The sequence below is a fragment of the Acipenser ruthenus genome, unplaced genomic scaffold (assembly GCF_902713425.1).
Source record: "Acipenser ruthenus unplaced genomic scaffold, fAciRut3.2 maternal haplotype, whole genome shotgun sequence".
NCBI classification, from domain to species: Eukaryota; Metazoa; Chordata; class Actinopteri; order Acipenseriformes; family Acipenseridae; genus Acipenser; species Acipenser ruthenus.
Window position 1 is genome coordinate 5054 of NW_026708565.1, and position 26067 is coordinate 31120.

A 26067-nucleotide genomic window follows, 5' to 3' on the forward strand; every position below is an offset into this window, starting at 1 on the left:
TGCATGGGGTTTTCTCTTAAGTAATAGCATGTCTGTCTGAGTGCTCATTTAACAATGCTCTGCTGTCACCTGCTGATCCTTGAAAGAAGCCTAAAACTTGTGGTGAAAACGAGGATGCTTTTCATATCCTGCCATGTTCACACTGTGCCTTTCCAATGATTCACCCTCTTTGATATCCTGCTTTACCATTCTTATCAGTGTGTTACCATGCTAACCAATTCCTTTCTCTGCCATGCACTGCACTACACATTGCACACTTTAACTCCAGGGTGTTATTATAATAATAATAATAATCTTTATTAATAAAGACAAATGATCACAAAGCACTTAACAAAAGTATGGAAACAGATCAAATAGCATCTAATATACCCAAACTGTTAAAAGCTCTGGTATTTCATCTTTCAAGTTTATTCACAATTTTCTTTTTTTTAAAGTCAGTTTTGTGTCATTCTTCCTCACATTTGGAAACTCTGTAATAAAAATCTATCTATATAACAACAAACAAACTATCCGAAACACAGTAGAATGACAGAAAATAAAATTATAAAAACAATAGAAAAGTTAAACAGTAGTTCCTCTACATGGATTCCCACCATACCTTCCTGAAATATAATGCAGTACTTAAACAAAAACAAACCAAAAATAAAAAACCCAAACAACCTGTTAAAAGTAATAACATATAAGAACATACATAAGAAGGTTTACAAACCGAACCAGGTAACTACAGACCAATAAGCCAGACTTCTATCATATGTAAACTCATGGAAACTATAAGATCCAAAATGGAAAATTTGACCTTGGCTGCTGCAACAGTATTTGCCACTCCTCCTATTTTTGTGTCGTCTGCAAATTTAACAAGTTTGCTTACTATACCAGAATCTAAATCATTAATGTAGATTAGGAATAGCAGAGGACCTAGTACTGATCCCTGTGGTACACCACTGGTTACCTCGCTCCATTTTGAGGTTTCTCCTCTAATCAATACTTTCTGTTTTCTACATGTTAACCACTCCCTACTCCATGTGCATGCATTTCCTTGAATCCCTACTGCGTTCAGTTTGAGAATTAATCTTTTATGCAGTACTTTGTCAAAAGCTTTCTGGAAATCTAAATAAACCATGTCTTATGCTTTGCAATTATCCATTGTCGATGTTGCATCCACAAAATAATCAAGCAGGTTAGTTAGACACGATCTCCCTTTCCTAAAACCACGTTGACTGTCTCCCAGGATATTGTTACCATATAAGTAATTTTCCATTTTGGATCTTATTATAGTTTCCATAAGTTCACATATAATAGAGGTCAGGCTTATTGGTATGTAGTTACCTGGTTCGGTTTTGTCTTCCCTTTTTGTGGATCAGTATTACGTTTGCTATTTTCCAGTCTGTCGGTACAACTCCTGTGTCATTTCTTTCATTTCTTTGAGTACTATTGGGAGGATCTCATCCGGCCCAAGGGATTTGTTTATTTTAAGAGCTGCTTAAAAGAAACACATTTTAAGCAGCTGTGTTATTATATGTTCTATAATATATGTTATATTATATGTTATATAATATAACATATATAACAAAAATAACTGGACTGCGGATAAACTCTGGTCAGGAGGGAGCTATACTTTGTGGTGGCAAAATAAGTTGAGGAGTTAAGGAAGTTAATAAATCCACCCCATATCTCTTCAAAGAGCCAGTTCCTTTTGCAAATCCTACAGTATTTTTTTTCACAAAGGACAGATGACTAAATATTCCCAAACCACATAGATATATTTGGGGAGTTATCATTTTTCCAACAAAGGGCAATACATTTATCAGCTGTTATTAGTGCCATCTTAATAAATCAAACATCCCCAATGCCCATATTTGTCACTAAAGACATATCGCCAAGACATATCAGGCGTGGCTCAGGTGGTACAATGATGTTTGTTATCTGAGAAACTGTTTGAAATATTGTTCTGGATTGTAATATATCCTGCGGATCAGACTGAATTGCAATAATCAATGATGCCTTTCTTTCTTAACAATCTCTCACGACTGATGCAGCTGTCTTCCATTTCATTAATTCTGCTTTCAGCCTCTTCTACTATTTGAAGGCTGGTGTTCACATCTTTACAGAGTTTTCTGAATTCAGCCAAAACTGTCCCCATTTCACTCGCCTCCTTGTTTGGCATGGAATACCATTCTCTCTTGTTTTGTTCTCCAAGCTTTTTTGGTTTTAACTTTTTTTATTTTTAAATTTGGAATTGGCAATTATTTTTACCTATTTTCTCCCAATTTGGAATATCCAATTGTTTTAAGACCTTGTCTCAGTGCTGCAGCTCCCGTATTGACTTGGGAGAGATGAAGGCAAGCATGCGTGTCCTCTGAAGCGCGTGCTGTCAGCGAGTCCACCTAATTTTTGGCCAAGTTGTTCATTGTTACAAGTGAAGTAGAGCAATTCATCGATCTATGGTTTGATTGAATTCAGAAGGGGTGAAAGGTCAGCTGGGATCCCATGCCATTCAGGAAGGAAGGCAGCTTCATACTTGAATAATTTCAGGAATGGTGATTCAGGGAGTGTGAAGTTGGAGAGATAAACCGTCTCCCCACCAACAAGGTACCCAGCCCAGTAACCAAATGTCCCAATAGTCATGATGGTGTGATTGCAGTGAGCAAGAATAACAAAGTCCTTTGCTGGGTTTGATTCATTTCCATCACCAGAGAAATACACATCTCCTTTAGAAGCATCAATGTTCTCTTTGCACCACTCCATGCCATTGCTGGTTACCACAAACACAGGTTCTTGATACTTGTTCCTGAAATAAGACATGGCTTTATCAATGTAGGCCTTATCTGCTATCACTCCCTTCCATGAGTCTCTCATAACACGCACATAGTCCCCCCTTCGCACATGGACTGCAATGAAGGTGACATTTTCCCGACTCCCTTTAATACCTTCCAGGTACTGGTTGGCCTCGTCTTTGAGGAAATCATGGAAGGTGAATTCCCTAAGGATGTCTTCTTTAATATGATGGTAGAAGGTCCAAGAGCAAGGAGTGCCTGTTAGCTTCACATAATCCCCAGGAATGTTGTAATACTCATTGGACATCCAGTCATGGAGCCAGTAATGTTTCCATTGTATGTTTGTGTTAATTTTACTATGAAGCACAGGTAAAGTGATCTTGAAGATTGGTGCTAAGTACTCATGCATCTCTGGAAGTATGTATGCTTGGTGATTGTTTTGCTTAGCCAAGGCATACAGAGTTGCATACTCACCCATTTGATTGCCAAGACGGCCAAGTGAGTTTACAGTCCATATCCCTTGATCCTTTCTAATAGTGGTCATTGTTGATTTGGAACTTGATTTTAATTGATCCATCTTCAGGATTTGCTGTTTATTAAATATTTCAATGACTCCATATAAGAAGGACATTATGAAGATACATAGTAGAAACAGTAAGAAAATACATGGTTTCCAAGTCATTGGCTTTTCAAGTTTCATTTGTTTTCTTTGGTATCCTAAAAAGAGTAAAAGAAAATGTATGTAAGTGTTTTTGATAAAGAAAACCACCACCCACTTTCCTGTAAATATGCATGTGTGTGTGTTTAGCAGGGATGGGGTTAATCTCCAGCTCTATCCCTGATTGAATGCCCAGCTGCATCCTATTAAAGGGAGGTTTGTTTGGTGTGTAGTAGAGGGATACAGGAGTAGCAGGCTGTGGTGATGGTATGTTGTTTGCATTTGATTGTTTGAACCTTTTTGTTTTGTATTTTGTTTTGAAAGCTTAATTTTGTTAGTGAATAAATATGTGTACGATGTTTCTTTGACAACAGTAGAGAAGCTGGAAGCTTTAATCAGTTCATACATCAGGAAATGGTTGGGAGTTCCACGCTGCCTCAGCAGAGTGGGACTTTATGGTAAAGGAATACTGCAACTAACAACTAATGCAACTAAAGGAATACTGCAACTAACAACTACTGCAACTAAATGACATTAGTAGAGTCACGCGACAAATGCGTAAGGGAGGCAGCACCTGTATTGAAAACTGGAAGAAAGTGGGCTGCAAAGAAAACTGTGGAGGATGCAAAGGCTGCCCTTCGAATTGGTGATATCATGGGGCAAGTTCAGCATGGAAGAGGGGGTCTTGGTCTCAGTTCAGCTCCTCCTACATGGCACAAGGCAGCCCCAGCTCAACGGAGGAAGCTGGTAGTCAACGAGATGTTAAAGCAGGAGGAGAGGATGAGGTGTATAAAGGCCATTTCCCAGGCCAAGCAGGGAGAATGGATGAGATGGGAGAGTGTGGAACAACGCAAGATTGGCTGGCAAGATCTATGGTCAATGGAACAGAGCAGGATCAGTTTCCTCATCAGGTCAACATATGATGTTCGCCCATCACCACAGAACCTAAACCTCTGGGTAGGAGAGGATCCCTCATGTCCTTTGTGTTCATCACCTGCAACATTATGGCACATTTTGACAGGATGTAAGGTGGCTCTTAGCCAAGGACGGTTTACTTGGCGCCAGGACCAGGTGCTGCGATGTTTGGCCTTAGCATTGGAAGACACGCGTAACATGACCAATAAGTTGCCACCTGTTCCATCAAAACATTACACACAAAAGACAACATTCCTCCACCCAGGAGAGCAACCACCAAGAAAAAGTATTAAAACCAATCCTCGCCCAGGACAACTGGAAGCTGCTAGAGACTGGAAAATGCTGGCAGATGTTGGTCAACGGCTTATTTTTCCACCTGAGATTGCCACCACTAACCTTCGACCAGATATTGTCTTGTGGTCTGGATCAGCATGCCTTGTTCACCTGGTAGAGTAAACAGTGCCACGGGAGGATGCTGTAGATGAGGCGTATGAGAGGAAGAAACTGCGGTATGCTCAACTAGCCACTGAAGCGGAACAGCGAGGATGGAGAGACTGGGTTTACCCAGTGGAGGTGGGTTGTCGAGGATTTGTGGCACACTCTACAACCCGGTTTCTCAGAGACGTCGGATTCAGTGGCCAAGAGTTGTGTCGCACAGTGAAGAACTTATCTGAAGCAGCAGAGAGGAGCAGCAACTGGCTGTGGTTGAGACGCAAAGATTCTGGCTGGGGATCTCAAGCACAATAGAAAGAAACGCTGATGTACGGGTAAGTAAGCTGGGCTAAATTGAGTGGGGGACGGACGGGGGTGATGCTGGGACGCCACAATCATCGTCGAGCCCTCTTGAGGTGTCGTGGGCTAGTCGACGAAACACCGAGGATGGAAGGTGCCCACTTGAAGACCCCAGAGATGTACCCGACTTAGCTCAATCCAGACGGTTGTCATGCTGATGCGCTGGGGAGACCGCACTGTGGTTTGATCCCCGGAGCCAGCATCGCAGCCGTTGTGTGTGCTGATGCGCTAGGGAGTCAATAAGCTGATCCCTGGAGTCAGCATTACACTTCAGCCATCAACACCAGACAGAAGGATAGCTACATCATCATATGGAAGGAAGCACAAATGGATGGAGACACATATGGATCACATTAGTTTACTGTAAAGCTATGTCTTAGTTGGTGCTTATCTTGGTGAGAGCTGAGTTCAAATCAGCATGAAGTTTTAACATCTACTTTTGTGTAATTGAAATCCTTGTGATGGGGGTTGGTGGGTGTAGCACCTGTGGGACCAGACGTAACGACACAGACAGGCAGGAAGTGAGGCGTGACCTGTGCACCAGCAAGGCAGGGCTGGGCAGGGTTTTATTAATTCACAAATAAACTAACAAAAATCTTATTCTATGTTGGCATCCCTGAATAGATGCACATTGATCCTGAGCTCTGGTGCACAGAGTGGCTGGGTGTGGTACAGTTCTCACTTTAGTGGCTCAGGCGTTGTGTCTCCCCTTTGGTGGTGAAAAATAACAGGTGTTATATTTTATTTATTTTCCTTTTTTTACAGTACTTCCTGATAAATGCTCTGCAGCTATTGTGCAGTACTCTTCTTTTTGTAATAATAAATGATCTGGCTAGGAACAGCAAAGCTACATTGTCTTCAATTGAAAGGGACAATATATGGCAAATATTTGTGTCTTCCCCTACTTGTTACCTCTCTGAAGCTGAGGGGCTCTACAATAACACTAATTTATTCTCTTTATTCCATGTGGATTTTGCTTCCCTAGGAATAGTTGGTGGTTTAAATAAAAATTCTGAAAAGAATGCTATATGACGGCTTTGACTGCGTAGCCGAATGTTTTTTTTCGTTTCATTTCGTTTCGTTTCTCTCTCTCGCTGCTCTCGCTCCTAACACCCACCTTGAGTGCAGAGAGCTGCAGGCTTTTATGCAGGGAGATGGCCACCTTCTACACAAGGTTTTTAATTACCATGGATGGGCTTCCCATCCACACTACCAAACAAAAACAAACATTCGGCTACGCCGTCAAATTTATAAAACAATAAACCATAACAACAACAAACACGGCGCACGCCGTCATATTTTCACAATAACTAAATCATAATAATAATAAACCACAAATACAAAATAATAAACTGCACAGGGGCAGAGGGGAGACGCCGTTCTAAAAATAAACAAATAATAGGAGGCTGTGTGGTCCAGTGGTTAAAGAAAAGGGGCTTGTAATTAGGAGGTCTGCGGTTCAAAGCCCACCTCAGCCACTGACATTGTGTGACCCTGAGCAAGTCACTTAACCTCCGTCTTTCGGGCGAGACGTAGTTGTAAGTGACTCTGCTGCTGATGCATAGTTCACACACCCTGTAAATCGCCTTGGATAAAAGGCGTCTGCTAAATAAACAAATAATAATAATAATACATTTCAACAGCAGGGCTTTCTACCGCCCTGCTACAGGTAGATAGGACTTTTTCTTGTTATTTGTAGTAATTACCCTGTAATGTACTCTGTTTAATTAGTTGTATTCATCAATCTTTTGCAGGTAATGTATTGAACTGTGATTAGATCAGTCTGCAGCCATATGAATATTGTCTTATGATACGGCATGATGACCGGGACATGTAATTCTTCCTTTAAGTTTTATTTGATAAGATTTGGCAGATCTAGGTTGTGTGAAGCTATCAGTTAAAGATATGGGCATAAGCACAGATACTTGAATGGTTTCCAAAAAAGGGCATAGCAGTCTTTCAAAAGTAAGTTCAAATCAAGAGCATTTATTTACAGTATTTTGCATAATCTTTTTTAAAATTGCATGACAAGAACCAAAACAATCACTGAAAAAGATGAGACATTGACATGATTTTAAACAATGGTCTACCAATTTTTTTATTTTTTTTTTTATCAGAAAATAACGATATTGAAGACAGTTAACGGTTACCAAAGGTCAGCCAGAAACATTTATTTACTAATTAAATGAACTTAAACAAAGAATAGTGCATTTAAACTTATTTCAACTTTTTCTTCAAATTGACACCGGCGCAGGATTAGACTACACCAATGTAAATTCAGTGCATTTGAATTTTGGAAGCGATATCTATATATTTAAAAAAAAAAAAAAATTCAGCCTAGGTGAGATGACTATGATTTTTTAACATTTCAGTTTGCTCTTTTTGACAAGTTCCAAACTTTTTGAAACCAAGTGTATTTTTAATTAAAAGCAGCCAGTTAAGGCCCAGATTAGCTCAGAATCTGTCACTGCATTGCATAATTTCACTGTTCATAACTTAAAATATTATTATTTTATTTCTTAGCCGACTTACAATTGTTACAAGATATCACGTTATTTTTACATACAATTACCCATGTATACAGTTGGGTTTTTACTAGAGCAATCTAGGTAAAGTACCTTGCTCAAGGGTACAGCAGCAGTGTCCCCCACCTGGGATTGAACCCACGACCCTCCGGTCAAGAGTCCAGAGCCCTAACCACTACTCCACACTGCTGCCCTGTCCAGAGCCCTAACCACTACTCCACACTGCTGTTGTCATCATCAAAAGTTTGCATACCCCAATGTGTGGAAATTTGTACATTTCTGCAATAAGTTATATGTATATACAGTAATTTGCCTAATCTTTTTTTAATTTATAGCATTCTTTTCAGAATTTTTATTTAAACCACCAACTATTCCTAGGGAAGCAAAATCCACATGGAATAAAGAGAATAAATTAGTGTTAGCTGCAATAACACTAATTTAATCTCTGTGTGGTCCAGTGGTTAAAGAAAAGGGCTTGTAACCAGGAGGTCCCCAGTTCAAATCCCACCTCGGCCACTGACTCATTGTGTGACCCTGAGCAAGTCCTTGTGCTCTGTCTTTCGGGTGAGACGTAATTGTAAGTGACTCTGCAGCTGATGCATAGTTCACACACCCTAGTTTCTGTAAGTCGCCTTGGATAAAGGCGTCTGCTAAATAAACAAATAATAATATATCTAGTACATCAGAAATAAAAAAATCCCTTTTGGTTCAGAGGTAGGCAAATGTAGAATCTGACTTCTGACAACTTATCTATGCTTGATCCTCTCCTGGTGAGATTAATGAAGCCTGGTAAATTGGGGTTATTGTTCCATTTTCATGAAATGCCTATCTTGTAAAAAAAAGAATGTTTACTCTCTGTGGCACCAATACGCTTCCGTACAAAGACACAACGCGTTGGAAGGTGAGACAGTCACTCAACTTGCTATAGAACAACACTCATTCTCATGCACTTTAACAAACATATTAATTAACTTTCCAATTAAAATACACCTGCCTCAGAAAAATATTCAAATTAAAGTCTGGTTTGATACTGTATACTCTGTTTTGGTTGGTTAACACCTTCAATCACTATTATAATGAGTTTGCAATGTGCTACAGACTCCAAAAGGGACATTTAGCTTCGTTAGTCCAGTTTTCTTTACCATTTCCTTCTACCTTGGTTACAGACAGCACATTTGCCTAGCAATTTATTTACACCGAAGCCCTTGTGTTAAGCTGAATTCTAAAAAGAGCCTTGCAACTGTTCTAGTTCTTCTCCAGGGTCCTCACACCAACATTCAGTCTGTTTCAGTACAAGTTAAAAAATAATATTTCACACTTAGTAATGATTAAAAAATAAGGTGGCATAGATAAAGGTAAAGGATATCTTGAAATAAAGGTATAAAAGTCAAGATAAAATATAAAAAGAACATAAATCAACCCATTAAGCTCCCTTCACATACAGTAAAACATAGCACCAGTTTATTATCAAGAATATGAAATAAATACTTACTGGAGAGTAAAGAGAAAATAGCTGTTGTATATTCTGTTCACGAGAGAGGTGTTTATATTAACAGTTGGTTCAACGGGTGACTGGCAGCCAATATGTACTTCCTTAAATGAGGTTCAAGTGGAGGAGGCGGGCATTTGGGAGTGCCAAAATACACCCATCTTACCTTAACACAAGCCAATCAGCATTTGTACTTATTTTGTAAGACTGAAAAGTAGGTGACAGACCCTTGAGACAGTTTTTTGTGTCATTTATTAGTTATATTAGGATAATATGTAAGAAGGTAGTAATTTAGGCAATTATTGCAAGAAAGACTCACCTGGTTTGCACTCTGAAATGGATTGCAGCAAGCTAAGTTACCAATACCTGACGGTAGATTGTACTGCAGCAACGTTGAAAATGATTTAAAAAAAAGGTTTTAGAAGAAAAAGAAAAATAACTTTTACAGCCCTTTCTGTTTTTTTTTTTGAATCTATAAGAAAATCAAAACCGTTTTGGTTGCAAAACTAATTTTCTTTTTAATAAAAAAAACTTGAAGATTGTTTGCTTGTTCCACAGAAGATATGTGAGGGGATGGAGGAATGAGATTAAAACCACTTGAAGCCATTACTGGCCTGTAAAATAACTGTTCAGCTGTTTAATGAAACATACATTTTTGTCCAGAACTTTTTTTACTGTCTGGGAAATATTGTCATGATATATGCATACAGTCCTTTTCTGTTTCTAGAAGAAAAACCTTTTTTTATTGCACAACTAAATTTCTCATGATCATAGTTTGGAAGATTGTTTCTTTACTTACTTGGAGGTAGATGTTGAGGTAGATCATATGAATGCTAAATGTTTGGTGGGTTGGTTAAATTGTCATAGCTGATAAAGGATTCCTGGATATCGTTTGGACTGGCTGGACTCTCTCATTCATCGCTGGATCAAGGACTCTTCAAGCAAGCGGATACCCAGGAGTGGTGAGATCGTTTCCATCCATTTTTTTCACTGGATTGTTTTTTTTTATTTTATTTGCTACTTTGTTTTGATTTAGTGTTTTCTTTTCTTCTCTGTGGTTTTGCTCAATATACTTGTTTGTCTTGATCAAGGCTGAAGGGCTCATTGTCTGTCTGTACACGATGTGTGTGTGTGTGTGTTTGTGTGTGTGTGTGTGTGTGTGTGTGTGTGTGTGTGTGTGTGTGTTTGTGTGTGTGTGTGTGTGTGTGTGTGTGTGTGTGTTTGTGTGTGTGTGTGTGTGTGTTCGCCTATGAAGAATCAGAAAATGTATTGTCTGGTTTAAATGATCGATTACACTATGTAACACATTTTTTGTTCCTGGGTAGTAAGTGTTATTTCCTAATTGCTTATGCCTCAAAAGTATAGAAAATGGCTATTATTCCCCACAAACTTTGCTTTTGTGACCAGGACAGTGATATTTTGAAATTGACCTAATTTGTGCCACAGCATGGAGGCTACCAGGTTATTAATTACTAGAACCTTTCCTCTGAATGACAGCTGTGGCAGGAGCCAGTGCCAGGCTTGTAACCGACCCCTCAACTTCTCTATCAGTCCCTCCCAATTTCTTTGGAGATCCCTCTCCTCGCCCAGGAAGACCCCCAGGATCTTAGGACCCGAGTGGCTCCACTGTAGCCCTACCGGGAGGTCAGGGGGGCGAGCGTCACCCCATGACCCCACCAAATGGGCACTACTTTTATTCCAGTTAATCTTAGCAGAGGAGACTTTCTCATACTGACGTTGACAGTCACACAGAGTCTCCACATCCTGCCTACTGGACACAAACACTGTCAGGTCATCTGCATAGGCAGAGACCTTGACAGCCTGGGAAGGGTTGGCGGGGATCGGGATGCCAGACAACAACTTCCTAATCCTATGTAGGAGGGGTTCAATTGAAAGGGAGTAGAGCATACCAGACAGGGGGCAGCCCTGCCTGATACCTCTCTGTACTGGAATGGATTCACTCAGGCCACCATTAATCTTCAGTACACTGAAAACGCGACAGAACAACAATTGAACAAACTCTATGAAGCGCGGGCCGACCCCTAAGGCCTCTAACACCTTAAACAAATACTGGTGATCGACCCGGTCAAAAGCTTTCTCCTGGTCCAAGGAAATCAGACCGGATTTAAAGCCGAAAAGCTTGGAGGCTGCCAAAAGGTCTCGAATTAAGTAAATATTGTCAAAAATTGACCTGCCAGGAACACAATAAGTTTGATCTGACTGGACCGCTGACTCCATGATTTTCTTCAAATGGTTCCCCAGGGCTTTCGACAGGATCTTATAATCGAGACCGAGGATGGACACTGGTCTCCAGTTCTTCAAGTAACTCAGATCTCCTTTCTTGGGGAGCAGGGTGATCACCGCCCGCCGACAGCTCAGAGGCAGCAACCCCTCCTTGATGCTCTCCAGCAGCACCATGTACAGCTCCCACCCCAGCAAGGCCCAGAATTCTTTGTAAAATTCCATGGTGATCCCATCTAGTCCCGGCGCTCTACCGTTTTTTATTTGCTGCATTGCATCAGTGAGCTCATTATATGTAAGCAGGGGTTGCAGGTCTGCTGCCTCCTCCTGTGGAATCTGTGGGAGATCATGCAGGAACAGTTTGATCTCTTGTGCGTTTCTCTCAGCTTCTGCTGTGAATAAGTTTTTATAAAAACTTGTAGCAAACCTACAGATCTCCACTGGGTCCTCCATCACCTGACCTGCAGGGATTTTCAAACAATGAATCACCCTGCTCTTTTCTGCTTTCTTCTCCAAACCGAAGAAGAACTTTGTTGGCTTGTCCACCTCTGTCAAACCCTGGAACCGGGCGCGGACCAGTGCTCCTTGTACCTTCATGTCCAGTAGGTCAACCAATGACTGTTTTTTTATATTTCAGGTCTTCTAACAGCCTGCTATTTGGTTGAGATTCCAGATCTTTATAAAGCCCCAGAATCTCCACCTCCAGCTTTTCCATAGAGTCATTCAAGCTGCCTGTAGCATTCTCAGTGTACTGCTGACAAAAGATCTTTATTTGGATCTTGCCTATGTCCCACCACTGCCTCAGGGATTTAAAACAAGATTTTCTTTTTTTCCCACTCAGTCCAGAAATATTTAAAACAATCTTTAAAATACCCATCCTGTAATAATCTATTATTAAAGTGCCAATAGGCACTATGCATTTTTACAGAAGGAAGGAATAAGGACAATGTAATGAGGCAATGGTCGGACAGGCCACTGGGGGAGATAAAACAGCCTTTAATCAAAGAACAGTAAACACATCACTCCTGTCCTGAGCATTATTAGGAGCATATATATTAATAAAAATAAAAGAGTTATTTTTATAATTGGACTCCACCATTAAAATTCTGCCTCTAAAAAATCAATTACTTTAAAATAATCAGGTTTAAAGAATTCTGAAAATAAAATCGCTACCCCTGCACTTAAATTAGACCCATGACTAAAACAAATTTCTCCCTTCCATTCTTTCCTCCATTCAATTTCATTAGAAATATCAGAATGCATCTCTTGTAAGAAAATAACAGTTAGTTTTTTCTATTCAATAAACTTAGACTGCCTCTCTTTTATTTAAACCACGAACGCCATTTACATTGAGACTACCTATTTTTAAAGAGTTCATGAAAGCAAAAGGCGAGAGAGAAACAAGAACAAAACATACAGTAGATAACAACAATACAACAGAGAAAAAAGGGAGTTTCAAAAAACTAAACATGGTACTTATTTTAAAACACTACGGACAGTACTTAACCATTTCTTTAGTCTGTAACATTCAGCTTCACTAAACTCAGCTAACCCGGCATTCTGCAATATCAGCTTGCCCATCGATTCAAATTGCTTCAAATCAGGAAAAAAATCCTCAATGACAATTTTTCTTTTTCCTTTAGTGTCAGTTAGAAAAGCTTTTATGCTTTGAGCGCTATACATTCTGCTATCATCAACTTGCGAATCATCAGTAAAATCCCCTTCCCCTGCACTGTCAGAGTCTGTCTCACCAGCTGCAGAGCTCAACAGAGAGTCCTTGCGAGAGACCTGCATGCTCGCCGGCCGAGGAGACTGTGCTTCAGTGCAGGCAGACTCCTCCGCCTGGGCAGGAGCCTGCGACAACAGAGCGCCGAGATCCACTGCATTCGTCTCAGCTCTTTGCTTATCTATGCCGACCAGCGCTTTTTTCTTTTGCACTGTCAAATTTTCAGATGATTTTAACGTTCTTTTCTTTTTCCTAGTTTTTGGCATCTTAAACCCCTCCTGATCTTCATCTATATTCATCATATTACTAACTGGTACATTTACAGCGGGGGTTTTCACTGCAGTCTCCCCTAACAACTAACTTTTCCGCCAGGGTCGCCCCGCTGCTCTCAACAGGAGCGGGCTGTAAGTCAACACTTTCAGCTGGGGAATTCACTGCAGTTTCCCCCGCTGTCTCACTAATAACTAACTTTTCCGCCAGGGTCGTCCTGCTGTTACCAGTAGGAGCACCTTGCAACCCAGATGTTCCCTCACCCAGGTCAACATTAATCACCACCTTTCCTTCACCTCACTCACGGTGAACATCTTCTGTGTTCTCCGACCCTGTCTCCTGCCTGTCCGCCCCACCCTCCTCTCTGCTGCGGGCTCCAGCCTCCCCTTTCTTGCAGTTCCTCCTTATATGTCCCTGCGCTCCGCAGTTAAAGCAGCGCATATAATCCGAAGAAGCAAAAACCATATAGTCTATGCCTTCAATTTTAAACTTCATTGCAAGGTTTAAATCATTTTCTAAATCATTTAGAATCATAAAAACCTGTCTACGGAATGACAGAACATGCTTTAACTCCGGAGCGCTGGAGCCGAGCGGGACCCTACGTACTGCCGACATGATTTTACCATGCCGGCTTAGTTCATTAATCAGTAGTTCATTTTTTAAAAAAGGAGGCACATTTGAAATGGTTACTTTAACAACCGGAGAGGCAAGGGGAAGCACAGGCAGAAAACTGCCTTTCACAGTAACCCCTGTGTGGCGGAGTGTCCCGCCCCTATTTATTATTATTTGTATTTTTGTTTACGGCGCGGGTAAAAGCGCCGCGTCTTTTATTATTATATTTAAAAACCCCGTGAGGATGCATGGCTGATCAGCTACTGATTATTTAACTAGCTGACAGTCATGCATCCTTACCAAACGCGTGCAGACTCTGGCCGAGGGATAATAAGATAATTAACTACTAGTTAATCCCTCGGCCAGAGTATATAAACCTGCAGCTCTCTGCACTCTGTGTTGGGTGTACAGAGGAGAGTACGGGGAGTGGAGAGAAAGAAGGAAAGTTAAAAAAACAATTGCTAAAACGTGCTGGATTCTCCAGCACGACACTTACTTGTTTGTTTGTTGATTCGTTTGGCCCTCGTGCCCTTTTGTTTTGTGTTTTGTTAAATCTTTTGTTTTGTTTATTAATAAATACGCTGAGTGCCGCAGCATTCAGCTTCACCCGCCCATCCACTGTTTTGGTGTCAGTTACTTCCTGGTCCGTGACGTCATCCACCTCACCACTGCGAGCCAGACTGCCACACCCTGTCTCCACAATATCATTAACAAGAGCTTCAGTCTTTAAAAACATCACAATACTCTTGTTCATTCTTGAGGCACAGATGATATTCTCGAAACCTACCTCCTTTCCTACGGCCAAAGCACAGTCCTCTACCGACACCTGCTCCTGCGACACAATCTTAAACCCATTTCTCCTGGTCAAAGAATCATATGAAAAGCTGGGAGGTGATCTGCCTCCTAAGCGAGGCCATAATGGCCTGAAAACAAAACAACTAAATAAAAATCAAATACTTTAACAATAAACAAACACAACAAAGGAAAAAGAAAAAATATAAATTTCATGCACAGCAAAACCGTACACAAACTCAAACACTCCCACCACCACTCACTCGCTCACCACAGACTCCCAGCATGCAACGAGAGAGAGAGAGAGAGAGAGAGAGAGAGAGAGAGAGAGAGAGAGAGAGAGAGAGAGAGAGAGAGAGAGAGAGAGAGAGAGAGAGAGAGAGAGAGAGAGAGAGAGAGAGAGAGAGAGATTTTAAATCCCTTTATTGAACAACACAAAAGAAAAACAACAAAACATTAAAATAACATAAATAAAACTAGTAAATTCCAGCACTGGTCATAATAGAACAAGAATAAAACACAGATAAATAAATGAAACATTCTAAAAACACACAGAGCATCATCTACACCAGTGCTAGATAATCTGTTCTTACAGGATTTTAAAATCGCCAGCTTTGCTTGACCCAGGAGAAAATTAATCAGGGCACACCGATGACGATATTTAAAAGAATACTTAATACTTAAAATTAATAACTCTTTAGTAAAACGCACCCCGAGGTTCATCAGCAGGCCTTCTAGAAAAATAAAAAAAGGCCGGAGTCGTGGGCAGTCTGTAAAAAGGTGAAACACAGTTTCCACGGCAAGACAGAAGGGGCACTGCTCCCCCACACCTGGGTCAACTCGGCTCAGCCAGCGGTTCGTGGCGACAATGCCATGCAACACTCGCCACTGCAGGTCCCCGGAGCGGCAGCTTGTACAGCACCCTCCAGGACGGCCGCACAGACTCCTCCATCGCCAGGTGAGCCCTCCACTTGGTATCAGTCAGGTCTTTAAGTCTGTGATAATGCCGGGTCTTAACCACAGTGCCGTACAGCTGCCTCTTCTCTGCAGAGTGAAACTGTAAATTGGTCTCTTCATCCAGGGATAACAGCATCCCGGGTCGCTCCCCCCCCCTCCTCCTCCTCCTCCTCCTCCTCCTCCGGCAGTGCAGGGGAGAGCAGCACTGAGGGGAAATCAGGCTCACGCTCCGGGGCCTGCCTCTTTGAGAAGCACTGCGCCACGAACTCCAACACTGCTGGGCTCAGGGAGGCTCGGATCTCTCTCAGCATCCTCCCTATGAAGCGCACCGAGCACAGACCCAACACAGCAGTCAACTCGGCCCCACTCTTCCATCACCACTCAGTCCAGTCTACCAGGTGACCAAGGGTGGTGACTCCGGCCTGTAAAAACACTAAAAAAAGCTGTTTTGAATTAAAAGCATCAATGTTAAAAATTCTATTAAAAAACAAAGGCTCCTCAAAAATAAAACATGTACAGAGGCTTTCATCTGTCCTTAAAATCTTAATTAACCCCCAGGCATTTAACATGTTACTGTAAAAGCTTTCCAGCTCAGTTCTAATAACTTTACTGGGGGTCATTAAAAACAGCTGTCTGTCTAAGCCAAGCCCCCCAACCCTCTTGAGGAGGGACAAAGCCATGCCTCTCCAGCTCAGCTCAGGGGTGTACAGCAGTCTCTGGGCTGCCTGCAATCTGAACGCAGCGACCCGGGAGGGGATGTCAATTAGTCCCTGCCCTCCTTCGTCTCAGGGCAGGTACAGTACTGCTGGTTTCAGCCAGTGGTTTCCATCCCAAAAAAAATTAACTAGTTTTTTCTGGACCTGCTCCAGCAGCCCTGGGGGAGGGTCCAGACACATTAATCTGTGCCACAGCATGGACGCTACCAAGTTGTTAATCACAAGGACCCTCCCCCTGAAGGAGAGGCGGTTTAGCAGCCACTGCCAGCTATGTAGCCTTCCTGCTACCTTCTCCAGCACCCCCTCCGAGTTTCGCTGTATGAATGCCTCAGTTCCTAAGTACACCCCCAGCACTTTTAATCCAGTTCTGTTCCACTCCAGCATCTGTGGCAGGGACGGAGGAGGCTTTCTCAGCCAGCTCCCTGCGAGGAACGCTCCACTTTTGGCCCAATTCACCCGTGCTGAGGAGGCTCTTTCAAAGTTCCTCATGCATGACTCCAGCACCTCCACGTCTTTATCGCTGGTTACAAACACATTCAGGTCATTATTATTATTATTATTATTATTATTATTAATTTCTTAGCAGACGCCCTTATCCAGGGCGACTTACAATTGTTACAAGATATCACATAATACATTATTTCACATTATACAGTTATCACATTATTTTTACATACAATTGCCCATTTATACAGTTGGGTTTTTACTGGAGCAATCTAGGTAAAGTACCTTGCTCAAGGGTACAACAGCAGTGTCCCCCACTGGGGATTGAACCCACAACCCTCCGGTCAAGAGTCCAGTGCCCTAACCACTACTCCACACTGCTGCCCATGTCATCAGCATACGCTGAGAGATGGACGGGCTGGGCGGAGGGGAGGGCAGGTATGGCCAGGCCAGAGAGACGCTCCCTCAGCTGGTGTAGCAGCGGTTCAATGGAGATGGCATAGAACATCCCCGACAGAGAGCAGCCCTGTCTAATCCCTCTCTGCACTGGGAAGGGCTGGCTTAGACCATTATTAATCTTGACAAGGCTAAAAATCTTAGAATATAAAATTTTAATATAAGAAATAAAAACAGGACCAAACCAAATGCCTCTAGGGTGCGAAATAAAAAGCCATGGTCTACCCTGTCAAAAGCCTTCTCCTGGTCAAGCGACACCAGCCCAAAATCTAAGTTAAAAAGCTTAGATACATTAAAAAGATCTCTGATTAAAAACAAATTATCAAAAATTGAGCGTTTTGGTACACAGTATGTCTGGTCACTGTGCACCACAGTATCCATACACTCCCTAAGACGGCCGGCCAGAGCTTTGGAAAAGACCTTATAATCGCAGCACAGCAACGACACAGGACGCCAGTTCTTCAGCTCACAGAGGTCTCCTTTTTTGGGTAGTAAAGTCAGTACTGCCCTGCGGCAGCTCAGAGGCAGCTCTCCATCCGCCACACATTCAATCAGCACCTGGTATAGATCAATTCCAATGCAACTCCAGAAATGTTTATAGAATTCAGCAGACAGCCCATCCAGCCCAGGTGCTGTTCCATTGGAGAGCTGTGTGACGGCGGTTGTGAGCTCCTCCAGTGTGATGACGGTGTCCAGGCCGCGGCTTTCCTCCTCACCCAGGTGAGGGAGACCTTCGAACAGCTGCTACGTCTCCTGCTGGTCTCAGCCCTCAGCCTGGTACAGTTCTGAATAAAATGTCACCGCGGCCTGACGAAGCTACGCAGGGCTGGAGACCTCTCTCCCCCCAGGCAGCTTCAGAGTAAGCATTTGTTTTCTTTCAGCTTCTTTCTTCTCCAAGCTGAAGAAGAAGGTCGTGGGGGAGTCCATGTCTCTTAATTCCACAAATCTTGCTCTTACCAGGGACCCCTTGACCTTCTCCTCCAGCAGGCTGCCCAGGCGCTGTTTCCTCTCTTTCAAGCTGCGATAAGCCCCTTCCGTGCTCTGACCGCCCAGCTCTCTCTCAATCTCTAAAATCTCATTCTCTAGCTGGCTGGCCACTGCATTCAACTCACTAGTGACGTTCTGGGTGAATTGCTGACAGAATATTTTAATTTGGATTTTCCCCACATCCCACCACTGTCTCAAATTAGAAAAAACATCTCTTTTCTTTTCTCCAGTTATTCCAAAATAGTTTGAATGTTTCCTTAAACTGTGTGTCTTGTAATAATTTAATATTAAAGTGCCAATAGGATTTGGAGTGCTGTGCAGTGGGTAAACACAAAACAGCTGTGATGAGGTGATGATCAGATAGAGACGTGGGATGAATACTGCTGCCAATAATTCTATTAAGGTGGTGCTTTCGGGTGTAAAATCTATCTAACCGTGCTCCAGACAGTTGACCATTATTTAATTTAATCCAAGTATATTGTTTAGATCGATTATGTAAATTTCTCCAGATGTCAACAAAATCAAATTTTGTCAGCATGCCAGCCAGCTCTCTCGCAGATTGGGGATTGGGTTCATCATGATTTCTGTCATAATTAAAATCCAGGGTACAGTTAAAATCCCCTCCCACCAAAATAAAATGCTCTGGATCACACTTCTCTAAAACCTGGTTGAGTTTTTTAAAAAATAAAATCCTGTCATTATACAAATTAGGAGCATAGATATTAAAAAGATCAATAAAAACACCATTTAATTTTAATTCAATTTTTAAAAGCCTCCCTTGTACAACTTCCTCTACAGACACCACGTCTACTCCCAGCCCCGGAGAGAATAAAACTGCCAGCCCCGCACTAACATTAGAGCCGTGACTTAAAATCGCCTTCCCCTTCCACTCTGACAGCCAGTGCGCTTCATTGCTGCTGTCAGAGTGGGTCTCCTGCAATAGAATAAAATTGGCTTTTTTAAACTCAATAAAATTAAAAAATTGGGCTCTCTTAAAATCATCACAGCAACCATTTATATTTAAAGAACTCACTAAAAACTTATCCATAAAGGAAGAAAAATAAAATAGCAATAAATAAATACAAAAAACAAGGGTAAAAGCTTTAAAATTGAATTGATCCATTAAAAACCTTTTGATTGCTCAACCATTTTTCTAGCAGTGCTTACAAACTTTTTCAAACGAAACCTCTTTTTCCTGTCAAATTCCTCTAAACTCGCTTTTCTTAACATTACATTAGCAGAGGCTAAAAACAATTTCAAGTCAGGAAAGAAAAGTGGAATTTCAACTCCCCTTTTACCCTTTGTGCAATCCATAAAATTAATAAACTGATTAAGCGAATACAGTTTCTTTTTTTTGGGCTAACTGACCTGGATGTCGGAGAGCATCGAGGTGTCAGAGAGCTCTCCCTCCTCATCCTCGTCGGAGGATCCACTACTGTAGACTGCTCCTCCGCAGCAATCCTCTTCTTTACTCGGGGCGCAGGCACGGGCATCTCCGCTGACTCCTCCACCTGTGCTCCCCGAACACCCTCAGCCTGACCAACCCCCTGCCTTTCAGCGCTGCCCTCCGCCGCAGCCACTGATCTGAGCTTAGGACAGGCTTGCTTCATATGCCCTTCTTCGCCACAATGAAAACATTTCATTGTGTCTGAGGTTGCAAAGATAACACACTCCTTCCCCTCTATAATAAACCTCCAGGCTACATTAAGATCCTGCCCTGGGTTATGCGGCAATACAAACACTTGTCTACGAAAAGACATCACATGTTTCACCTCTGGGTTCTTACAGCCTAGCGGAATCATTCTAATCGGGGACATGATTTTACCGTATCTTGCCAATTCTCTTTCAATCACTGCATTTGGAATAAAAGGGGGGGCATTTGATAAAACCACTTTCCTTAGAGGAGTTGAAAGAGGTAAAGCAGAAATAAAAGCACCATTGACAGAAAATCCTTCCTCTACAATCTTATTTACCAGTGTTTCTTGACTTAAAAACACAACAATGGCCTTATTCATACGTGAAGCAGATTTTATATTGTTAAAACCAATTGACTTACCGACCGATAACAGTACGTCCTCCACGGAAACTTCATTGTCGGGCACACACCTGAACCCATGTCTCCGTGTCAGTCCCTGTACACCGCCGGAGTGTGAGCCCATTTCGGGCTACACAAACTAACTTAGCCTCCCAAACGGCAAGGCCAACAGATAGATAAATAGAAAAATAAATAAACAAATAAACAAACAAATAAATAAATAAATAAAAAATGTAGATGATATAAATATATATATATATTTAAAAGAAACTTATAAAATTCCTTTTAAATTAAGCGTGTAAAAATAGTAAAACCAAGACTGTAAGAACAGACCTGCACTATTCAAACACACTGCTCTCAGCTCACAAGCCCCTCCCACAATCCTGAGAGAGAGAGAGAGAGAGAGAGAGAGAGAGAGAGAGAGAGAGAGAGACTTGACTTTTAAGATCCTTTATTAAACATTCCAATTAAAATCCATTAAAAATCAATAAAGGTAAAACACAACAAAAATAAGACTTATCAATATTAAAAATCTTAAAATACATCATGTTCTCCTTAAAAATAGATTTTAAATAAAAAAGGATCATAAAAAATCAATTGAAAAAAAACAGTGTTTTCTTTCTGTTAAAAAACAGATTAAACCAAAAATAATAAAAACACTGTAAAACAATAAAAATAAAATTAAAAACTAGAACAAAAACTGGAGCTCCCCCTCCTCACTCACAGCACACAAGGCGTCTCCCACACACCACCTCTCCTGGAAGCTCTCCAGATTACTGACCAGTTTAAAATACTCAAACTCTACTCTGATCTGGCTGACCACAAGCACCCTAAACTGACCCACCACACTGGTCAATCCAGAACCAGAGAGCTGGTTTTTCCTTGTCTTTAAAATAGCCAATTTTGCCTGTCCAAATAAAAAATTAATTAGAACACACTTGTTTTTCATTTTAAAACTGTACAGAACCCCCAAAATAAAAAGCTCCTTACTAAAAACAACCCCTAGAACGTTCAGGATTCCCTGCAGTAAATTAAAAAGTGGCCGCAGCCTCTCACACTCACTACAAGCATGATAAATGGTTTCCTCTGCTGAGCAGAAAGCACACTGCTCACTAATACTAGGGTCCACTCTGTGGAGAAACCTGCCCGTGGACACAATGCCGTGGAGAATCCTCCACTGCAGGTCCCCAACTCTCTTAGTGAGGGGCGGCTTGTACAGCACCCTCCACACCGGCCTGCGCCCCTCCTCTACAGATACGTGAACTCTCCACTTGGAATCTACCAGACCCCTTAGCCTATTGTACTCCATGGCTTTAACGCACAATTTATATATAATTTTACTATTCATTGCATGAAAAACAATTTCCTCTACACTGTGCAACGTGAGCAATGTCCCTCCATTCTCTCCACCCCCCTCTCCTACTGCTGGTGACACAATCACCCCAGGGAATAAGGAACACTGTCTCTGCTCTGTGCCTCTGGACAGCTCCTCCCTCAGGACCTCCCTGAGCCGTGGGGAGAGGCAGCCCCTCAGCTCAACCATCAGTCTCTCTGCGAGCCTCTCGGAGTGCCAGCCCAGCTGTGCAGCTAGCTGGGAGGCAGTTAACCAGCAGGAGAGCTCAAGATTGAACAGATGGATCATCCTGGTTATACCTACTTTTAAAAACCTGGCACAAAGCGTCATCGACTGGAGGAACTTAACTGGAAAAAGTGGATTAAAAAATAGGGGCTCATCAAACAGGGCCTGCCCGGTCAGGGACTCTTCATCCCTTTCCACCCTCACCAGCTGCCAGGCACTTAAAATATTCTGGTAAAAACTAGGAAGTCCTGCTTTACAAAAACTGGTGTTCTCAATTAAAAACAGGTGTTTACCTAACCCCAGCCCCCCGACACTATTTAGGAGGAAACAAGCCAGCCTCTTCCAATGAGCCTCCTCCTCAGTGTACAGGAGTCTCTGTACCGCCTGCAGCCTGAAGGCTGCCACCCTGCTGGCAATGCTGACCAGCCCCTGCCCCCCTTCATCACTGGGGAGGTACAGAACTGCCGGCCTCAAACTGTGTCTCCCGTTCCAAAAGAACTCCAGCAGCACTTTCTGGATCTCCTCCACCAGGCCTCGGGGTGGGTCCAGGCACATTAGCCTGTGCCACATGCTAGAGACCACCAGATTATTAATGACCAGCACCCGACCCTTGAAGGACAGTTGGGCCAGCAGTCCCTTCCACCTCTGCAGCCGCCCCCTCACCCTGTCCAACAGACCCTCCCAGTTCTTTCTCATATAATTCTGCGTTCCGAGGTACACCCCCAGCACTTTAATGCCTGTTCTGTTCCATTCCAGCCCTTCAGGCAGGAGAGGAGGGGTGCCCTCATCCCAGCTGCCAGACAGGAAAGTGTTGCATTTTGCCCAGTTTACTCTGGCAGACGATGCTTTCTGGAACTCATTTAAAGTTTGCTGCAGTGCTTGAACATCAGCATCCCCACTCACAAACACAGTCACATCATCTGCGTAGGCAGACACCTTCACTGTGGCAAGGGGGGCACTGTCCATCCAGCCAACCTGCCCCTCAGCTGGTGCATCAGGGGCTCTATAACCAACGAATACAGCATACCAGACAGGACACAGCCTTGTCTTATACCCCTGCACACTGGGAAAGGTTGACTCAGCCCATTGTTAATCTTTAAAATACTAAAAATGTTGGAATATAAAAGCTGAATATAAGAGATAAAAACAGGGCCGAATCCGAAAGCCTCCAGGGTTTTAAAGAGGTAGGTGTGGTCGACTCTATCGAAAGCCTTCTCTTGATCCAGGGAGACCATTCCTACATTAAAATCACAAATATCATTTACAGATAAAAAATGTCTAATAAAAAACAGGTTATCAAAAATGGAGCTACCCAGTATACAATATGTTTGGTCCATATGTACAATAGTTCCAATTACTTTTTTTAATCTGTTTGCAATTGTTTTAGATAAAATCTTTAAATCGGAGCATAAAAGTGACACAGGTCTCCAATTCTTTAGCTGACAAAGGTCTCCCTTCTTTGGCAACAGTGTAATCACTGCCCTGCGGCAGCTGAGAGGCAGTTCCTTGTGGCTGAGGCTCTCTCTCAGAACCTGGAGCAAATCCTCCCCTATTATGTCCCAGAAAGTATTATAAAATTCTGCTGGCAGTCCATCGATCCTGGTCAGCTCCTGGTAGGTCAGCGGTGCGTCCAGCTGAGCCTGCTCTTCATCACTGAGGCTGGGTAACCCTTGGAGCAGCTGCTCAGTGTTCTTTAGATTGCACTGTTCTTTATTGTAAAGTTCCTTATAGAAACGCACCGCCTCTGTGCTGATCTCCTCCTGGGTATGCAGTTCTTCCCCACCAGGAGTCCTGACACAGCACAACTGTCGGTTGTCTGCTCTCTTCCTTTCCAAGTTGAAGAAGAAACTGGTGGGGGCATCCATATCCCTCAGCTCCACAAATCTGGAATGCACGATCGCCCCCTTCACCCTCTCCTTCAGCAAGCTCCCCAGCGCAAGTTTCTGCTCTTTTAGGTACTCCAGGGTCTGCTCTTTAAAATCTGAGTTTAGACTTTCCTCTAGGAGGAGGATTTTTAACTCCAGCTCTCTCACAGCTGCTCCCTCCAGTTCCTTAGCACCGGCCTCTGCCGCCTCCTCCCTTTCTCCAGCCACAACTGTTACAGGCAGCTGAGATTCAGCCAGCGGAGAGTCTTGCACCGCACCCGGCTCGCCCTCCACTGTGTTCTCTTCCCCCGCTTTATGAAGGACTGGCGCCCCGGCTGGAGCTTGCAGTCTCCCTGTCAGCGCGGGCTCGGAGCTCTGCACCTGCTGCGCTCTACCATCCGGCAGCTCTGCAGCCTTATGTTTAAATCTTTTCTTCTTAACTACTTCCTTGAATGGTTCTTCACCATTCTCAGCAGTTGCTGTATTTTGCTCCGAACCCGTCACTGACAGGCTCTGGCTCACCCTCTTTGTACGAGGCCTTGGCGTTGGTGGATCTGCTCCGGTCTCCTTCCGCGATTGAGTCGCCTCCTCCTCGGTCTGCACGGGCTCTGGCTGCGGCTGCGATGCAGGAGCCGACTCTTCCTCCCGCTCACCCCCAACAGCCCCTACTTCCTCCCCGCCAGCATTGCCCTGCTCCTGTCCTGTCTCGGCTCTAGCCTCCCTTCTCGGGCAGGTTTTCCTCTGGTGTCCCTGCTCACCGCAGAAAAAACATCTCATCGTTTCAGAACTAACAAACACCACACAATTAGTCCCTTCTACATTAAAATTCCAGGCTACATTAATAACTTGATTGGGATCATTTAATAAAACAAACGCCTGTCTTCTAAACGACATTACGTGCTTAACACTGTTGTTTTTGCAGCCTAGAGGGATATCTTTAATTGGGAACACAAGTTTACCAAACCGAGACAGATTTTTTCTAATAACTCGTTTTTTAGAAACGGGGGCACATTAGAAATAATCACTTTAGTTACTGGAGTCACCAAGGGAGAAACCTGAACAAATTCACCTTTCACAGTGAAACCTTCCTCTACCAGCCTGTTTACAAGCGTCACCTCCGCTAAAAATATTACCAGCGCTTTGTTCATTCTTGACGCTGACCTAATATTTTCAAAACCCACCACCTCTCCTACTGCCAGCAGGCACTCCTCCACCGACACCCCGGGGTCAGGCAGGCACCGTACGCCGTGTCGGCGAGTGAGAGCCCCCGACCCTCCGGAATGAGATCCCATAACAGGATCTCCACACACACACCACTAACCTATAAACTAACTAACTAACTAACTAACAAACAAACACACACACACACACACACACACCCCACAAATAACAACTATGTATATATATATATATATATATATATATATATATATATATATATATATATATATATATATATATATATAAATAAATATTTTTAAATTTCCCGGTCCTACCGCACCGGCGTGCCTCCTCTCCGCAAGCTCCTCCCACAACCCACAATCCTCCAAGAGAGAGAGAGAGAGGTTACCAGAGAGAGCAGCAGCAGCAAGATGAGCTCTTAATTTAAACTAAAAAATTGTTAATCTAGAGTAAATTTAATTGTGAGAATTAAGAATATAAATCAGTAAGGACAAATAAAAAACAAATGGAAAACTTTTACTACAGAAATAAGACATCCAGGAAAAATTAAACAAGAAAGAAAGAAAGAAAGAAAGAAAGAAAGAAAGAAAGAAAGAGAAAAAGAAATAGAAAGAAAGCAAAAGAAAAGAACTGAACTGAAGAGGAAAAGAAAAGAAATGAGACCTCCAGGAAAATTAAACAAGAAAGAAAGAGAAAGAAAGAAAGAAACAGAAAGAAATAGAAAGAAACAGACAAATTGAAATAAACAGAAAGAAAGAAAAAAAGAAAAGAACTGAAGAGGAAAATAAAAGGTAAGCCTTTTTAATACAACAAATTAACTAAAACCTAATAGCTAAAAACTCTCAGTCACTGAAAGCAGCTAAAAGCGGTTGGTTTTTGGCAGTTGGTTTTTGGCAGTTGGTCGGAATGGATAAATGTATCAATTTAGCCCTGCAGAGTGGGAGGGGCCAGACTAGCAGTGTAATCTGATACCCTGATGAGGTCACCAGTGCAAAGGCAAAGAAGCTGTATAAGAACAAGCTAATGAAGGAGTCCCCAGAGACACTGATAGC

The 26067-nt window shown here is 42.6% G+C and overlaps 1 protein-coding gene across 1 annotated transcript; it reads right to left on the reverse strand.

The window, feature by feature from the left end:
• Positions 1-270: 270 nt before the first annotated feature.
• Positions 271-9255, reverse strand: LOC117971578 (galactoside alpha-(1,2)-fucosyltransferase 2-like). Its single transcript, XM_059021346.1, has 2 exons — positions 9157-9255; positions 271-3491 (listed from the first exon to the last, which is right to left on the reverse strand). The coding sequence occupies exon 2, from the start codon at positions 3472-3474 to the stop codon at positions 2440-2442; it is 1035 nt and encodes a 344-aa protein (XP_058877329.1). The 5' UTR covers positions 3475-3491; positions 9157-9255; the 3' UTR covers positions 271-2439.
• Positions 9256-26067: the final 16812 nt, after the last annotated feature.